The sequence below is a fragment of the Bos indicus x Bos taurus genome, chromosome 5 (genome assembly GCF_003369695.1).
Source record: "Bos indicus x Bos taurus breed Angus x Brahman F1 hybrid chromosome 5, Bos_hybrid_MaternalHap_v2.0, whole genome shotgun sequence".
NCBI lineage: Eukaryota > Metazoa > Chordata > Mammalia > Artiodactyla > Bovidae > Bos > Bos indicus x Bos taurus.
Genome location: NC_040080.1, coordinates 31863209 through 31882734, shown reverse-complemented (window position 1 = coordinate 31882734; position 19526 = coordinate 31863209). Strand labels below are relative to the sequence as shown.

Here is a 19526-nt window from a genome sequence, read left to right as displayed (position 1 = left end):
GTATTGGGTCCTCTGAGGTTCACTAATTGGAGATCCAAAGTGGGATCTTATGAAAAGGAAAGAAAGTTCTACCCATGCTCCAGTCACACTCTTTCACGACCCCGTGGACCGTAGCCTGCCAGGTTCTTCTGTCCATGGGATTTCCCAGGTGAGAATACTGGAGTGGATTGTCATTTCCTTCTCCAGGGGATCTTCCCAATCCAGAGATCCAACCCATGTCTCCTGCATTGGAGGCAGACTCTACCACTGAACCACCTGCGAAGACCTTCAGCCAGAATGGGGCTCGTTAATTTCATAAAAACTTCAGTAAGATTTGCATGTGTGCTAGAAATGGAAAATTGAGTCAACTGAGCTTACTTGAATGTCTGAATCATTGGTTTGTACCTTCTTTGACTGATTCAACAAGCATTCATGGAGTAATGTGTGCCAGGGGCTACTGGACTTAGAGTTACAAAGACACATGAACCCGGCCGTGTACTTTGTATACACAGACATAGTGTGAAGTTGTTTAAAAGGTATTCCTTTGATTGATAAAGCTGTACTCCTTAAAATCCAATCTCTTCAAGACATTAGAACAGAATGACAAAGTCTACAAAAGTAAAGAAAGGAACGTCATTTCATAAGGCATTTCTACGCCGTCTTTCAAGTCTGTGTGATCAGGCTTTGCTGTCAAAGACTTAAAGAGAGTGCAGAACCCAAAACTCTCTTTTTTTGGTTTTTTTTTTTTGGTTCTGAAATTATTTTTAAAATATCAGTAATATATATACAACATACAGTTTATCATTTAAACCACTTTAAGTGTACAGTTCAGTGGCTTTCAGTATGTCATGTAAACATTACCACAGTCCATCTCCAGAACTTTTTCATTTTCTCAGATTGAAACTCTATAATCACTAAACAGTAACTCCCCTTGTGCCTCTCTTCCCAGGCCCTGGTGACCACCACTGACTTTCTGTCTCTCTGAATCCGTATATTCTAGCTACCTCATAGAAGTGGAATTAAGTAATTTTTGTTTTTTTGTGTGTGTGCCTGGCTTATCTTATTTAGCATAATATTTTCAAGGTTTATTATCCATGTTGTCATAATTCAAATATATTTGAGTCAGGAATTCCAGAACCATGGAAAAAAAGTATGGCAGATGCTCAAAAAATTAAACATAGAATTACCATATGATCTAGCAATTCCACTTTTGGGTGTATACCCAAAAGAATTGAAAGCAGGGACTTGAATAGATGTCTGTACACTCATCTTCATAGCAGCATTAATCACAATAGCCAAAAAGTGAAACAACCCAAATGTCCATCAACAGATGAATAAACTAAATATAGCATATACATACAATGGAATATTATTCAGTCAAAGCTTTCCTTAAACATTTCTTTTTAGTGAAATCTAAAAAATATTGGGTTGGCCAAAACATTAGTTCAGGTTTTTCCTCAAGATGTTCTGGAAAAGCCTGAACAAATGTTTTGGACAACCCAATACAACAAACTCATGAATATAAAAAAAAAAAAGAGGTTCACAGATATATAGAGAACTAGTGGCTCTCTATAGTATTGTAATTACCATTGGGGAAAGGGAAGGAGGGAGGGACTACAAAGGCATAGGGCATTAAGAGGTCCAAACTCTTATGCCTAAAATAAGCTACAAAAGATACATTGTATAACACAGGTAGTATAGCCAGTGTTTTGTAACTATAAATGGAGTATAACCTTTAAAAACTGTGAGCCGCTTTACTGTACACCTATTACTTATATAATATTGTATCAATTAAGCTTCAATTAAAAATTATTTCTCATATGAAATTATCATATACATACTACTACTGATATATATAAAATAGATAACTAATAAGGACCTACTGTATAGCACAGGGAACTATACATAATATTTTGTAATAAACTACAAGGGAAAAGAATCTAAAAAGAAGTATACGTGTATATATATATATATTCAGATATATATATCTCGATTCCTGTGCTGTACACCTGACACTGACACAATATTGTATATCAACTATTGTTCTTGCCGTTGTTTAGTTGCTAAGTTGTGTCCAACTCTTTGCAATCCCATGGACTGTAGCCTGCCAGGCTCCTCTGTCCTGGGATTTCCCAGGCAAGAATACGGGAGTGGGTTGCCGTTTCCTTCTTCAGGGGATCTTCCTGACCCAGGGATCAAATCCAGGTCTCCCACATTGCAGACGGATTCTTTACTGTCTGAGCCACCAGGGAAGCCCAAGAATACTGGAGTGGGTAGCCTATCCCTTCTCCAGGGGATCTTCCCAAACCAGGAATTGAACTAAGGTCTCCTGCATTGCAAGCAGATTCTTTACCAGCTGAGTTACCAGGGAAGCCCCTACTTCAGTTAAAAAAAAAAAAATTTTTTTTAATGATTTGTTTTATGTAAATGAAATTTAGAAGTTAATAGATAGACTGCCCCAGTGGGTTTTATTTACCTTCATGTTTCAGAAGAAAGTAAGCAGTTTCTGTGGAATACAAGGCTATAGGGCTTAAAGTTCACGGGCAACAAACTGAATTAAATTTACTTTTCTTCTCTTTTTTATTATCTGTCTTTTTAAATTTTGTATTATATTATCTTTTTAAATTTTGTATTGTCTCTTGTGTCTCCTGCATTGCAGGCAGATTCTTTATCATCTGAGCCACCAGGGCATCTCCCTTTGTTAATAACTGCTGTACAGCAAAGTAATTCAGTTATACATACAGATACTTTTCTTCATTTTATTAGTCTGTCACAAAAACAAACTACTGAGACCTACCTGGGGGCACTTGACTACCAGCTCAATGAAAAATAAAAAAGAAATCTTTCGTTTCAAGTATATATTTTCTAGTTTCCTACCAATGGCAGTTTTTCCTCTATAGGTGATGCTGCCTGTACCAAGCCAGTTTGTCTATTAGCATCCTAGTGTGTTAAAAGGAGCATTTCTCGTCTTTCAAGTTCACCGACTTTTCTTTAGTATATCATGTTATTGATGGAGGGGTGTTTTCAAGTTATGTTATTGTTTTCTTTGATTCTTTCTTTTTACTCTGATGCTGTGTTGCAGGTTTTAGAGTGGGTGGGGTCACTGGGGCAAGGGGTCTTGTGTCCAGGCTTTGGAGAACACAGGAAAGGATGTTTGTGAACTCCTCTTCTAGAGCAGGGCTTCTTAAACTGTATCATGCTTATGAAGCATCTCTGGATCCAATTAAAATACAAATTTTGCTTCAGGAGGTCTTGGGGGGTGGGGGCCTGAGATTCTCTGTTTTGAGGAAGCTCCCAGATGATGTTGATACCACTGATCTTGGCCGACATTTTGAGGAGAGGGCCCTCTCTATGCAGGTTGTTGGAATATGGGCAACATATAAATAATGCTTATGCAAGGTTGTATAGTGGGTGAGGACCCTTGATCTCTGTGTTATATGCTACATGCTTTTACTTACTTCTCTGTACCTTTTTTCCTCCTCACTTTTAAAATTAGAAAAATGATACTTCCTTAGTTAGTAGTATTATTAGTTTTAACCACCTTGTTTCAAGTTCCTCTGCAATTCTGTTGTCTTTAACAAGAAATACAGTTGCAAAAAAAAACACAAAAAACAGTGCAAGAGTGATTTGGTTGAATTTAGTTTCTCGTTTTTCTAAGATTCTTCCATTTTAAGCACTGAAAGGCTCAAGTCCCACGAGGCCATCAGTCCCTGGCATTCCCTTGCTGAATTCCCAGTTGGTCTTGAAAAATGATTCTTAGAGCTGACTTGCTTACCATGGAAATGGTTGGGGGAAAAGTTTGTTTACTTAGGTAGAAGTTCTTGGGTGGTGGTTTTATTTTTAACCCTTATCCTGTGCTTGTTTGCCTTTTGCAGTGTTCAGAAGCTGAATGAATTTCTCCTGAGTGATGAGATTGGTGAGGACAGCTGGCGAACTGGTGAAGGGTCTCTTCCATTTGAATCCTGTAAGAAGCACACTGGAGTCGTAAGTGTTTTGCTTGTTACGGGAGCTGTGAATAAGGGACCATCCTGAGGATGGATAATTTAAAATGCGTGCAATTAGAAGAAATTGTCAGCTTTACTTGTAACCTATATGAAGAAAAGGGGCTTCCCAGGTGGCACTGTGGTAAAGAACCCACCTGCCAGTGCAGGACACTTGAGACGTGGGTGCAATCCCAGGATTGGGAAGATTCCCTGGAGGAGGGCATGGCAACCCACTCCGGTATTCTTGCCTGGGTAATCCCATGGACAGAAAAGCCTGGTGGACTACAGTCCGGGGGGTGGCAAAGAGTCAGACATGACTGAGTGAGCACACACGTGAAGAAAAATTACTACCTGCTTCTGCAACAAACTTATAGGTTTAGAATCAATAAAGAAATGTATAAGGCTTATCTTTATAAATTATCAAAAGGTTATCCCAAGAAGGACAGCTCATGTTTAATTCAAAAGGAAACAGAGAGGTTGTCTACCCCAAGCTTTATATAAAAATAATACAAAATAAAACTCATGTATCATATTCTTATAATACCTTTAACTGTATTATACTTTTTAGTTTAAAACTTGCTTTTTGATGCCTTATGTCTTTTGATTCATTTAATATATTACATTACATTACCTGTATTATTTTCTAGATGAATAGTTTTATTTGCATGTTGTTTTAGAGTCATAAGATTGGTGAGTGACAGAGCCAGAACTGGGTCTTCCCGGGTGGCTCAGTGGTAAAGAATCCACCTGCAATGCAGGAGATGTGGGTTCGATCCCTAGGTCAGGCTGATCCCCCGGAGAAGGAAATGGCAACCCACTCTGATATTCTTGCCTAGGAAATTCCATGCGCAGAGGAGCCTGATGTGCTGCAGTCCATGGAGTTGCAAAAGAGTTGGACATGACTTAGTGACTAAACAACAATAGTCAGAATTAAAACCCAAGTCTTGTGACTCCTGAACCAGTTAGTTCATCCATTTCAGAAATATTTACTCATATCTCTGTAAAGCCTGGAAACAGTTGATATTATTTTTCATATTTTACATGAAATGTTATAAGTATTATATATTAGCTTGTGTTTCCAGACTTAGAAACTGCCCTGTGCATTGTGTCAAGACCTGTCGATGTAGCTCTGAGCAAGGCAGGCAGGATCTTTCTTGTCACAGAGTTTGCTTTCTTGAGGCAGGAGTCAGATGATAAAAAGTAAAAAGATGAGATCATTTCCCTGTCGGAAGAAAATTAAAGAAGGTGTTAGAGAGCGACTGGTGTCCTCAGAGCAGGGTAGTCATTCTCCAGAAGGTCCCTCTGAAGAGCTGTCATTGGAGCTGAAACCTGTCGGTACCTCTTCTGCAGAGGCCTAGAAAGGGGCCAGATGATTTCTCGGGGAGAACTAGCAGCTGCTGTGACACTGAAGTGGGAACTAATTTGGTGTGTTCAAAGAACAGAGGGGCACTATGGCTGATGCCTGGTAAGGAAGAGAGAGATAAAATGAACTAGAAGCAAGGATCAAGTGCTAAAAGTTGCTTTGGTTGTGTCCAACTCCCTGCAACCCTATGGATTATAACCTGCCAGGCTCCTCTGTCCATGGGATTCTCCAGGCGAGAATACTGGAGGGGGTTGCCATTTCCTCCTCCAGATAATCTTCCCAATCCAAGGACCGAGCCTGCATCTCTTACATCTCCTGCATTGGCAGGTGGGTAAAGAACAAGGATTGCAGGTCCTTTAAACCAGGGAGAGAGTTTGGATTCTATTGACAAGCAATAGGAAACCACTGGAGGGTTTAAAGTAGGGACGCATATAATTTTGTGTATATGTTTAAAGGATCACTATGACTACTGAGGGGAGAGTTGTCACTGGGGACAAGAGTAGAACAGATGGACCAGTAAAGAGGTCATTATAATGGCGTAGCAAGAAATGGGGATGGTTAGAATTTGTTTTGGTTGCAGTGGACCTTGTGAGAAGTTATCAAATTCAGCATACATTTTTTTGGGTGGAGCTGATGGAGGCTTGCTGATGGATTGAATGGAGATGAGGAAGGAGAAAGAAGACTCAAGGATGAATCCTAGGTTATTGGCTTGACTACTGAGTAGATGGCAGAGTCAATAACTGAAATAGGGAAGCTGAGAAATGAGTAGGTTGCTGTTGAGATGGAATCAAGAGGTATATTTTGCACATGATAATTTTGAGATATTTATTGGCATCCAAGAAGAGAAGTCACCCTTGGAGATGTAAATTTAAGAGCCATTGATCATCAGATAATACTTAAAATAATGGGACTAGATTATACCACTTTCTTGAAAGCTGTGTCTGAACAATTCATTTGAATCAGTTCTAATGAGATGGATGAAACTGGAACCTATTATACAGAGTGAAGTAAGCCAGAAAGAAAAACACCAATACAGTATACTAACGCATATATATGGAATTTAGAAAGATGGTAACAATAACCCTGTGTACGAGACAGCAAAAGAGACACTGATGTATAGATCAGTCTTATGGACTCTGTGGGAGAGGGAGAGGGTGGGGAGATTTGGGAGAATGGCATTGAAACATGTATAATATCATGTATGAAATGAGTCTCCAGTCCAGGTTGGAAGCACGATACTGGATGCCTGGGGCTGGTGCACTGGGACGACCCAGAGGGAGGGTATGGGGAGGGAGGAGGGAGGAGGGTTCAGGATGGGGAACACAGGCATACCTGTGGCAGATTCATTTCGATATTTGGCAAAACTAATACAATATTGTAAAGTTTAAAAATAAAATTTAAAAAATAAATAAATTAAATTAAATTAAAAAAATAAAATAAATAAAATTAATATGTCTATTTCATAAGAATAATGTAGAAAGGAGTTTGTCTAAAATTAGTTGCAAGTTAATAATTATTTATTTACTATTAGAGAATATGTGAATGTATCTACCATTTGGGTAACGAAACAAAAATGGACATGCAGTCTCCTGACAGGAAGGAGTTGAGGCTTGGAGAGCCTTCATAGGAAGTTATTCTGCATTAAATTTTCTTCACAGTGTGTTTAAAACTGCTAAAAATACTTAAGACAAGCACTGGGCTGTCTTAGACTTGTTGATTTCTTCTGCTTTCCTGAAGTTATTTTTTTACTCCCTGTTATTTTGTTAAGCAGGTGTGATTTTTTTTTTTTTGTCTGAGAAGGAACTACCACTCATGCTTATAGATACTGGAATGACAAAGTCTGAGATGCTCGTGTGCTCTTGTGTGGACATGGATACCAAGATGGGAACACGTCATAGAGCATCTACACTTTGAGGCAAGAGGAAACTCAGGCAGTTGATGAGAACCAACCTTGTCACCTTTTGGGTGATAGGTTCCCAAAGAAATTATTAGATCATCTTTCAGAGACATGGGGATGAGTGGAGGGGGATGACCTCAGGAGAAGGGACAGAGGAGGTCACGTGTGCAGAGTGAGGGGATTCTGAAGAGTCTTTTGCATGAGAGGAGGGATGCATGAAAAGTTGAACTGAGTGAAGGTTGAATGGAAAAAAGAATCCCCTTTAGATGCCTCCAATATCTTTGGGGTTATTGAAACCAGACTGGACTTCTGATGTCTTTTGGGGCCATTCATCAACTGCCGATGCGCCAAACCACAAATGACAAACTTTTAGAAATGGAGAGGAAAAAAAGCGATGTGTTTGAAAAGAACACGAATGGAAACTCCTTCTTGAGAGTGCTTAAGAAGCTATGTATTCTGTAAAAGCTTAGAGCTAAGTGGTTTTGGCTGCCGAAGCTCCTTGGAGAATTAGTGACTTTCTAGTGCCAGAGCCTCTTCAAATTACATCTGTGAGATTCGGACTCAAATCTCTGTCAACACGTCTCCTCCTCCCACCCCTCTCCTTAGGTTTGTGAAGAACATGAAGTCATCCCTTTGGGCCTCTGGGGGCGATACTGCTATAGAAGTTAAGACTCTAGAAGACAGCAAATATATGTACAGATGTAGACAGGTCTTGTGTGGGGAAAATACTCAGCTGAAAGGATAGTTAGTGACTCTCTGCCCCATCCCCTGTGAGGTTATCTACGAGGACTCTGAGAAGAAAAACAAAACTAAAAATGTCGTGAACATTCTCTTTTTTTCTTTCTTTTTCAAGTTTAAAATGCATTCAGCAGTTTCTGTGTGACAGAACCGTTGCTAGTTCTTCTCCGTGGCTTTTTAATCTGCGCATTGATTGGCATGTAGCCTAGTATTTGTTACTTAATTAGTTTGATTACGGTCTGAGCCACCAGCAAAGCCCTACAGTGAAAGTGTTAATCACACAGTCATGTCCAACTCTTTGCAACCCTGTGGACTGTAGCCCTCCAGGCTCCTCTGTCCACAGTATTCTCCAGGCAAGAATACTGGAGTGAGTAGCCATCCCCTTTTCCAGGGGATCTTCTCAACCCAGAGATTGAACCCAGGTCTCCTGCACTGCAGTCAGATTCTTTACCATCTGAGCTACCAGGGTAATGCGGTTGATACACTAATGGATGTAAACTGGACAGCATTATCTTGTTGGGATTAAATTGCTGATTATTTGAGGTCATGCATGATTCTCATAATAGAACTCGACAGATTTATCAAAAAAGCTAAACCTAATGTTCCAAAGCCAAAAAATTAGTTTTTCAATTAGAATCTTTTGTTTTTGTTTTCTCTTAGGTTGTTTGATAGTTTTGAAGTGTATTTATCTTTGGTAGTCTCCGTAAGTACTACAGATAGTTATTTATGTTAAAATAGTTGCTTACAAGATTTCTGGGACAAATTTTGAGCTTATATAATTTATGACTTAGAGGTTAACAGAGCTGAATTTCCTACCTTTCTTCAACCATTTGTCTCTATCTGTGTGAAATTAAATTCAAAATGAGAGAATGACAGAAGCTTCTAGTCATGACCTAATTCAAGTTTAAGTATAGGAAGATTGTCTAGCCTTAGCTGACATCCTCTGTATTATGGATGCTTTAGTACTTTGGCTCAGAACAATAATGCTATAATACTTGAGAAAGACTAGATCATGCTGTAGTGCTTACAGATCTCCTTATGAAATAATACGGGCTTCCCAGGTGGCGCAGTGGTAAAGAATCTGCCTGCCAGAGCAAGGGGGTGTAGCTCAGAGGTAGAGTGCATACTTCACATGTACAAGGCCCTGGGTTCATCCCCCAGCTCCTCCATCTGTGTCTTTCGGGCTTCCCTGGTGGCTCATACGGTAAAGAATCAGCAATGCAGGAGACCTGGTTTCAGTCCCTGGGTTGGAAAGATACCCTGGAGGAGGGCATGGCAACCCACTCCAGTATTCTTGCCTGGAGAATCCCCATGGACAGAGGAGCCTGATGGGCTACAGTCCATGAGGTCCCAAAGAGTTGGTCATGACTGAGCAACTAAGCATAGCACAACCAGTGCAAGAGATGCAAGTGACGTGGGTGCAATCCCTGGATCAGGAAGGTCCCCTGGGGGAGGAAATGGCAACCCACTCCAGTATTCTTGCCTGGAAAATCTCATGGACAGAGAAGCCTGGTGGGTAACAGTCCATGGTGTCACAAAGAGTCGAACATGACTGAGTGACTGAGCACACATGAAATAATATACATGTTTGAGCAAAGAAATCCTAGATCGTTATGCTTTTTCTCATCCCACCATGGATCTTCGGGTGACATGTAGACTCATCTGATTTATGTGAGTGTATCAGACTCAAAATCCTCATAATTCAGAGGGTGACCAAAAATGTACTGTTGGAATGTTTATAAGCCTGATGGCCTAACAAGTAGACTCTAGTTTAACCTAAGTTAGCCTGATTGTCTTTTGCCATGGCACACACTTTTTTTAATCGCCTGGGTCTATTCATCCAGAAAAGTAGAGAAAGACTAGCCAGAGCCTAGTTTGGTGCTCAGCATTTTAACTTCCATCATTTACGAGTATCACATCTTCATATTTTCATTTTTCTTAAAAAGTTTGTGAATTAGGTTTAAAATGAGTGCATAACACTTTTGGATTATTGTTTGCTTTGGGGGGGAGTGGAGGGATGCCATAGAAATAATTAAAATATGACATTCACTTTACTTCTTTTTCTTAGACTCTAAATGCAGCGGCAACCTTGTGAGTTAATGTTCAGTAAAACCTCAGTTTTTTTCATAGCACTTCAACTTGTGTTCTTTTCCGTTTGGAATGCAGCAGCCAAAAACTATAAACAGGAAGCAGCCTGGAAGATATCACCTGGACAACTATGAGCAATCAACACGACGTCTGCGTCCCATGGAGACGGAGGATATTGCAATAAAGGTTATTTTATTTCCTGGATTTTTATATGAATAGAAACATTGGTGTTACCATTTTATGGTGAAGTTCTGCCAAGTGTCCCATGTCGTGTCTTTAAAGTCTCTCTAGAGTGGTCACTCATCCTCATAACATTTTCAGAAAATATTCTGCTGAGTTTATGATTCTCAATGCTGCCTAACCTCCCAACCACAGCTTTGCTCTAGGAGTATGTTTAAATGTGGAGAAGGCAATGGCACCCCACTCCAGTAATCTTGCCTGGAAAATCCCATGGACGGAGGAGCCTGGTGGGCTGCAGTCCATGGGGTCGCGAAGAGTCGGACACGACTGAACGACTTCACTTTCACTTTTCACTTTCATGCATTGGAGAAGGAAATGGCAACCCACTCCAGTGTTCTTGCCTGGAGAATCCCAGGGACGGCGGAGCCTGGTGGGCTGCCATCTGTGGGGTCGCACAGAGTCGGACACGACTGAAGCGATTTAGCAGCAGCAGCAGCAGCATGTTTAAATAACTGGAAGATGAATCTTTCTTCTGAATCTGTGGTATACAGGATACACCTAGTATCCAGTGTATTTCCTCTCATACTCTTACTTCATCTACTCTATGTTAATCTCTATAAATTAATTTATAAAGAATGCTGACACTATAGGTCCAGGTTTAAGGAAGTAGATTACATAGCAATTATCTTCAACCAGGCTTAGACCAGGGCTGTATCTGTCCACCCAGCTTCCCAATATGGCCTTTGACTCATTTCAAACTCAGACTTTCAAAAAAATTTTATCGAGATATAGTTAATTTAGGCTTCCCAGGTGGCTCTAGTGGTAAAGAATTCGCCTGCCAATTCAGGAGACTTAAAGAGATGTGGGTTCAATCCCTGGGTTGGGAAGATCCCCTAGAAGAGGGCATGGCAACCGACTACAGTATTCTTGCCTGGAGAATCCCATGGACAGAGAAACCTGGTAGGCTACAGTCCATAGGGTCACACAGAGCGGGACACGACTGAAGCAATTTAGCATGCACGCACAGCCATGGTAGATTTATAAAGTTGTATTGATTTTTGCTGTACAGCAAAATGATTCAGTTTTACATAAACACACACATATATACACACTCTTTTTCACATTCTTTTCCATTGTAGTTTGTTACAGAATATTGAATACAGTTCCCTGTGCTATATAGCTCTATATTGCCCAGCGCAGGTAGAGTGAGAGATGCTCAGGGAGGTATACAGTTAAGCCAAGAGCCACATAGAATTCTTCTTTCTCTCCTCATTGCCTGATGCTGTACCTGTCCCACAGTAGGCACTTAACAATTGGAGTAAATGTGTTATTTGATGGAATAAGCTAATGCTGGCTTTCACTTTGTCATTAATTTGATGTGACTTTTGGGCAAAGTGCTTGTCTAAGCCATGGTTTGCCCCATTGAGGTGGGGATGCCATACCTACCTCAAGTATGATTACTTTGAGGATAAAATATATCACCTGTGAATTTCAAAGAGCTGTAGTGATTCTTAACCTTGGCTGTATGTTAGAATCACCTAGAAGTCTTTATATATGTAAAACCTGGGCATCATTTTTGAAAACAGCTCTAGTAATTCCCTAGACAATTATAATTTACCAATAGGATTTGAACTAAACTATGAAAAAGTAAGTTTACTAACTAACTAAACTATGAGAGACTAGAAAGGATCCTCTATGCTGCCAATTCACAAATATGCCCAGAAAACAACTTATATTAGTAACTAAAAAATCAGTTTTTTAATTGGCATTTTCTATGCAATATTGTGGGAACCTAAAATATACATATTTTTCCATGTGCCTTATTCAATTTATTTTTGTTTTGAATGGGAAAAAAGGAGGCTATCATGATTTTTTCCCCACAGAATTGACCCTCCATGCACCAACTCCCTACCTCCAAAAAACAAAAAACAAACACACACAAAAAAACCTGCATATCAATGGCCTAGAGTCCCCTGAATGGGCACGATAATTTCAGCCTTGAATTCATTGTTTATTCATGGTGGAAATAGCCAACTGGTAATTAACTCATTTGTCTTTTTGAATCTTTTTTGTTGCAAAATATAGAAGTAAATATAACATATATGTACTGTTAAATGAAAAAGTAAACATTTGTGCAAATATCACCAACTTCCTCCAAAGACCCTCCAACACGCCTTTAACTTCACTGTCTTTATTCCTCAAAATATAATTACCACTTTGACTTTTATGGTCATCATTTCCTTGAACATTTTTGCTATGTATGCCTCCAGTATTCTTGGGCTTCCCTGGTGGCTCGGACAGTAAAGAATCCGCCTGCAATGCTGGAGACCTGGGTTCTGTCCCTGAATTGGGAAGATCCCCTGGAGGAAGGCATGGCAACCCACTCAAGTATTCGTGCCTGGAGAATCCCCATGGACAGAGAAGCCTGGTGGGCTACAGTCCATGTGGTCAAAAAGAGCCCGACAAGACTGAGCGACTAATCACAGCACAAGCATAGTGCATGGCTCCCTAAAGACGTACTTCAGCTTTCTTTCAAGTTTGAATACATGCATGTATATGTGTGTGTTTTTCTTCTGCTGCTCAGCATTATGTGGATATAGTTCATCCTTTTTACTGTATGAAGCTGTAGTTCATTTATTCTCATCATTGTGTAGTGTTTCATTGTATGAATATCCCAGAATTTACTGATCCATTCTACTTTTGATGGGCTTTTGGTTAATTTTTATTTTGAAGCCATTGTGAAGAATTGCTGAGTCATGGGATCTGCACATCCTCAACTTTCCTTCATAATGGCCAACTTTTCTCCAAAGTGATTGTGCCAGTTTACGCTTCCATTAACAGTGACTGAGAATTCCTGCTGGTCTCCATCTTCCCCAGTGCTTCCAATATTTTGCGAAAACACATGTTTTGTATTGGGAGGTAGTGCTAATGTATCTTGCTGTGGTTTTTATATGCATTTTTCTGATTTCTAATGAGGTTGAGCATCTTTGCCAATGTATATATTGGCCATTTGTGTTTGGAGCTCCTTTTGTGAATTGCCAGGTTATTTGTTCCTCTTTTTTAAAAAAATTCTGAGTACTATTAATACTTCTTTGGCAGTTGTATATGTTGCAAAATTCTTTTCCCACTTTGCAGCTTGGCTTTCCACGCTATGGTATTAGGAATTCTTAATTTTAATGTAGTCTAGTTTATAGAGCTTTTCCTTTATGACTAATGCTTTGCTTTTTGCCTCTTTTAAGAAAACTTTCTCTACCAAAAGTTATAAAGATGTTCTATATTGGTTCTTAAAAATCTCTGATGCTCTGCCTTTTCCTTGTATTACTTTAACTGATTTAGAATTGAGTTTTGTGTTGGTAAGAAGTCAGGTTGAGATTTAGCAGGGAAATCAGTAATAAATAATTTTAGCCATAAGTTTAGCAGTAGTAAACTTCCTGGTAGTAATTTTACTGTACTCAGTAGTAAGTCAGTAAGGTCAGACTTCATTTTTTATGTGATGTTGGGTTGTCCTGTATCAATGTATCATATATCAATGATACCATGTATCAATCTCGGTCCCCACTGACTTTTAGTACCGTTTTGTGAGTCTGGGTGAACTCCAGGAGTTGGTGATGGACAGGGAGGCCTGGCGTGCTGCGATTCATGGGGTCGCAAAGAGTCGGACATGACTGAGCGACTGAACTGATCTGAACTGTCACATACATTTCCTTGTTTATTTTTCTTTGATTTATTTGTCTGTTCAATATTCCACTGCTGTGATTATTACAGGTTTCTAATAAATATTGACATTTTTTAGGACAAGTTCTTACACCTTATCTTTTTTCTTCTAAAATGTCTTAGCTATTCTTGGCCCTTTTGAGGAGAAAGAAACTTAGATCCTCCAGAGCTTACATTTCTTTTTGTACTTCTCTCAATACTTTAACTAGACATTGCCTCACTCCTTGATTTAATGAGATTTTCTTACAAACTATTTTATTCAGCATTTTTGCTTCTTTTCAGTAGGAGGAAATGGAAATGGTGTATGTAAGGTCCCACCTTTAAATTTTTAAACAATTATTTCATATTCAATACCCTGTAAATAAAACCATAAGAATGTTGAAAGGAATATCAGAAAGAATATGCATATGAATATATATAACTGAATGATTTTGCTGCTGCTGCTGCTGCTAAGTCACTTCAGTCGTGTCCGACTCTGAGCAACCCCATAGACGGCAGCACACTAGGCACCTCTGTCCTCGGGATTCTCCAGGCAAGAACACTGGAGTGGGTTGCCATTTCCTTCTCCAATGCATGAAAGTGAAAAGTCAAAGTGAAGTTGCTCAGTTGTGCCCGACTCTTAGCGACCCCATGGACTGCAGCCCACCAGGCTCCTCCGTCCATGGGATTCTCCAGGCAAGAGTACTGGAGTGGGGTGCCATTGAAACTAGCACAACATTGTAAATCAATTATACTTCAAAGAGAAAACAATTATTTCAACTGAGGTGAAATTCACATAGCATTAAATTAACCATTTTCAAGTTAACAATTCAGTTGCATTTAGATTTACAGTGTTCTGCAACCATCCCCTCTATCTGGTTATAAAATATTTTATCACCTCAAGAGGAAACCCCATACCTATCAATCAGTCATTCCCTACATCCCCCTCTCTTGTGTCCCCACCAACCTCCAATCTGCTTTCTGTCTCTGCAGATTTACCTATTCTCAATATTTCATATAAATGGAATCATAGAGTAGGTGACTTGGTGACTTTTTGTGTGGTGTTTGTTTCTGTCTTTACATTTTTTTTCTTTTTTTAAAATTTTGGCTGTATGCGAGCTCTTTGTTGTGGTGCCTGGACTTTCTCTAGTTACGAAGAGCGGGCTTCTCTTGCAGCACACAGGCTTAGTTGCCCTGGGGCATGTGGGATCTTACTTCCCCTACTTGGGATCAAATCCATGTCCCCTGCCTTGGAAGGTGGATTCTTAACCACTGGACCACCAGGGGAGTTCCTGCCTTTACATTTTAATTCATTCTTTCCCTTTATCCTGTTCCTCATGCCTGTATCCCTTCATCCCTCCTAACACTATGGTGCCAGCATAATGTGCTCCATATATGCACTTAAATATACTTACATCTTTGTAAAATATGTAGTATTGTCAAGAGCATTTATCCTTTCAGTTTCCTGAAATTGTTTGCTCCTTCTAGCTCTTCCACTGCATTCTGCTGTACACATTCCTGCCATTCATTTGTCTCCTAATGATGGCTGCTGGGTTGGCCTCCATCCCTACTCCATCGCAGACCACGCTGTGATGACCATCTTTGTACCTATCCTTTTAGGAAACTTTGCAGTAATTTATATATTAGCTGATTTTCCAAGGTCAAACAGGTAGTTGGGGAAACCAGAATTTTAACTCTGCTGGTAGAGAAGTGAGATGATTTTGTAAAAGGCAAGAGAGGATGGAACAGCCAATCACAGCCAGACAAATTCCCTTTGACCCTCCTCCTTCTCCTCGAGTGGATGCTGTTCTACCTTATACTTCTGTTGGGGATCAAAGCAGGAGATGACACTGTATTCTTCTGATTCTTCCCTGCTGTTTTCCAACCACGTCTTTCCTCTTTCACACTCCTTTGAAGGTATAGTGTGTTCTACCTTCCTCATGTCTGTGAGTAGAGGACTTAATCACTCCCCCACCTTCACTGTAGATTTGGGTGCTTGTTTCCGAGTCCAGCTTTCTGCCTTAATAAGTGCCACACTTGGATGTGATTTAAACTTCCAGATTCACAACCCATCTAGTAATAGTATATGTGTGTGTGCTCAGTCATGTCCAACTCTTTGCCACCCTGTGGGCTGTAGCCTGCCAGGCTCCCCTGTCCCTCACTATCTCCCACAGTTTGCTCAAATTGTTGTTGTAGTTGCTCAGTGGTGTCCGATTCTGCGCTCGCATGGACAGTAGCCCATCAGGCTCCTCTGTCCATGGAATTTTCCAGGCAAGAATACTAGAGCGGGTTGGCGTTTCCTTCTCCAGAAGATCTTCCTGACCCAGGGGTCAAACCTACGTCTTCTGCACTGGCAGGCAGGAGCTTTACCACTGAGCCACCTGGAAATCTCCCTGCATTTAGTATCCCAGCCCCCAAATGCCTTAATCAACCATCAGTCCTTTTCCACAGCCTCACCTGTGTTCACATTGGCCACCACTTGGACGCGCAGTCCCTGTGGGGTCTTTTAACCTTTGTTATACCAGCAGTCACCGGCAGCACAACCCTATCCTCCAGCTCTCCCAGACCTCCTTCACTGGCGTTGGCTTTTAAGCTCCTTGAAGCCTACAGTAATCTGAGCCCAGCCTTTTCTCCCAGCACTTTCACATCCTCCTGGAACTATCCAACTTTGTGTCTTCTATGCTCCTATACCCAGGCTGCTGTGCTCTGTGGAGGAAATGACTCAATGGTACAAGTTGGCACAGCCACAGCCTCATTACCTCCACCCTCAGCTGACCCCTGTGGTCCTTGGCAATCCTTTCCCTGGCCTTCCCTCAGTGATTCTCCATCTGCTACAGTAGATCTTCGCCTGTCACCAGTCTCCTCTCATCTCCTTCTCTCTCCTCCCGCCTCCTCTTTCTGAAGATAACTTCCCTCCCAATCCACTGAAGACATAAAGCTGTCATGGAGGGCCTCTCAGTTCCATGCTGGCCCTCTCACCAGCTAGTCTGTATCTGCACTGTGTTTAGGCCACTTTCGACTGTCCCCGAGAAAGAGGGATTCTCAGCTTTGGAGACCATAGCTTTTCTTTAAGCATCCCTTTGTCACTTAGTCACACCTGGTGAGCCACAGTCCATAGGTTTGCAAAGAGTCAGACATGACTGAAGCAACCTAGTATATGTGCACACTGTATCTTAAACCTCTGCCCCAGCCAGATCTATTCATTATTTCCCACAACATATTTTATGGTTTTCTGATCATGGGCCTGTTATCATTGAGCTCTTTACCTATGTTGAATTTCAGCATATTTTCTAAAACTAGCTAAGTGACCTTCTTTTCCAAAATGTTTCCTTTTTTTTTCATTTCTAATGTAAGTGATTTTTCCTTATGAACTGCTATTACACTTTTGTCTGTTCATTCATGTTAATTGCTCAGTCATGCAACCCCATGGACTGTAGCCTGCCAGATTCCTTTGTCCATGGAAGTCTTCCAGGCAAGAATACTGGAGTGGGTAACCATTCCTTTCTCCACGAGATCTTAATGACCCAGAGATCAAACCTGTGTTTCCTGCATTGCAGGCAGATTCTTTACTATCTGAGCCATGAGAGAATCCCCAAAGAACCTGTTCTTAGCAAAGGATGATTGTGATCCATCGACCCCTGAGTTATGGCCCCAGCATGCTCCCATGGCATGCGTCTCTATTCGTTACTTATCCCATATTCTCATGTCTTGGTTTAACTAGACAATTGACTATAAGCTCAAGGAAAGCAGGGAGAATACTTATTCCTTCTTTGTAGCCCCCATCAGTCCTAATACAGAGCTTCACATAGACTCAGCAGATATTTATAAAGTGATCAATAATTCAGTCCTTCCAGGCTATGCTCCTTCCAGGACTAATGTCTTGTGTATTTATGTAGATATTAATTAATTTAATATTACTAACATTATATTAAGATATAGATTGCTCCTACTGCTGCTAAGTCGCTTCAGTCCAACTCTGTGCAACCCCATGGACTGCAGCCTACCAGGCTCCTCCGTCCATGGGATTTTCCAGGCAAGAGTACTGGAGTGGGTTGCCATTGCCTTCTTCTAAGATATAGATTAGATATTATTAAATGCCATACATTTTCCAAGCTAAATAAAACATATATGGAAAAACATGGCCTAACCTTTTCAGGTAAGTTTTGTACTCTTTTTTTTTTTTTGGTTATCCTTTTTTTTTTTTTTAACTTTACAATATTGTATTGGTTTTGCCATATATCAACATGAATCCGCCACAGGTATACACGTGTTCCCCATCCTGAACCCTCCTCCCTCCCCGTTGTTCATTTTAAGAGCTTTTAAAGGATTTTTTAGTTATAATTTAGACATTACCAATTTATTCTGCAAAATTCTGAAACAAAAATGTACTTAGAAATTTCATTACTTGGGGCTTGGAGACAAAATATTAATTTATGAGCAAAGTGTAGCCTTACTGTAGTTTCCTCTAATTTTTTAGGAACTAGCTATCCTCTCATCTGTCACTATTAACCTTTCCAGTTCTTGGGTTCTGTTATACTTCTTTTGTTTCCCATTTTTGTAACTAATAAAACTGTCAAGTTTTCGTGATACTTATTAAAACAATTGACTGCTTAGGATGACTCTAAGATCTTTTTCTTTGCTGTCTTACTGATTGTTGAGGTATACTCCTTATTGCCAAATTCAAACTTAAATTGAAGAAAGTAGGGAAAACCACTAGACCATTCAGGTATGACCTAAATCAAATCCCTTGCAGTTATACAGTGGAAGTGACAAAAAGGTTCAAGGGATTAGATCTGATAGATAGAGTGCCTGAAGAACTATGGATGGAGGTTTGTGACATTGTACAGGAGGCAGTAATCAAGACCGTCTTCAAGAAAAAGAAATGCAAAAGGGTTGTCTGAGGAGGCCTTACAAATAGCTGAGAAAAGAAGAGAAGCTAAAGACAAAGGAGGAAAGGAAAAATACCCCATCTGAATGCAGAGTTCCAAAGAATAGCAAGGAGAGATAAGAATGCCTTCCTCTGTGATCAATGCAAAGAAATAGAGGAAAACAATAGAATGGGAAAGACTAGAGATCTTTTCAAGAAAATGAGAGATACCAAGGGAATACTTCATGTAAAGATGGGCACAATAAAGGACAGAAATTGTATGGCCCTAACTCGAACACGACTGAAGCAACTTAGCAGCAACAGAAATAGTTAGATCTGAACTAACTGGAAGAACAAATTGGTTCCAAATAGGGAAAGGAGTACGTCAAGGCTGTATATTGTCATCTTACTTATTTAACTTATATGCAGAGTACATCATGAGAAACACTGGGCTGGATGAAGAACAAGCTGGAATTAAGATTGCTGGGAGAAATCAATAACCTCAGATACGCAGGTGATACCACCTTTATGGCAGAAAGTGAAGAGGAACTAAAAAGCCTCTTGATGAAGGTGAAAAAAGAGAGTGAAAAAGCTGGCTTAAAACTCAACATTCAAAAAACTAAGATCATGGCATCCGATCCCATCACTTCATGGCAAATAGATGGGGAAACAATGGAAATAGTGACAGACTTTATTTTCTTGGGCTCCAAAATCACTGCAGATAGTGACTGCAGCCAT

The 19526-nt window shown here is 40.2% G+C and overlaps 1 protein-coding gene across 6 annotated transcripts in view; it reads left to right on the top strand.

Moving 5' to 3' along the window:
• Window positions 1-19526, top strand: part of ABCC9 (ATP binding cassette subfamily C member 9) — a 157874-nt gene that overhangs the window by 48591 nt on the left and 89757 nt on the right. For all 6 annotated transcript variants that reach the window (XM_027541510.1, XM_027541508.1, XM_027541509.1 and 3 more), the window contains 2 exons: window positions 3855-3963; window positions 10127-10234. In XM_027541510.1, the coding sequence (XP_027397311.1) occupies window positions 3855-3963; window positions 10127-10234 (217 nt within the window). The remainder of the gene's footprint in view (window positions 1-3854; window positions 3964-10126; window positions 10235-19526) is intronic.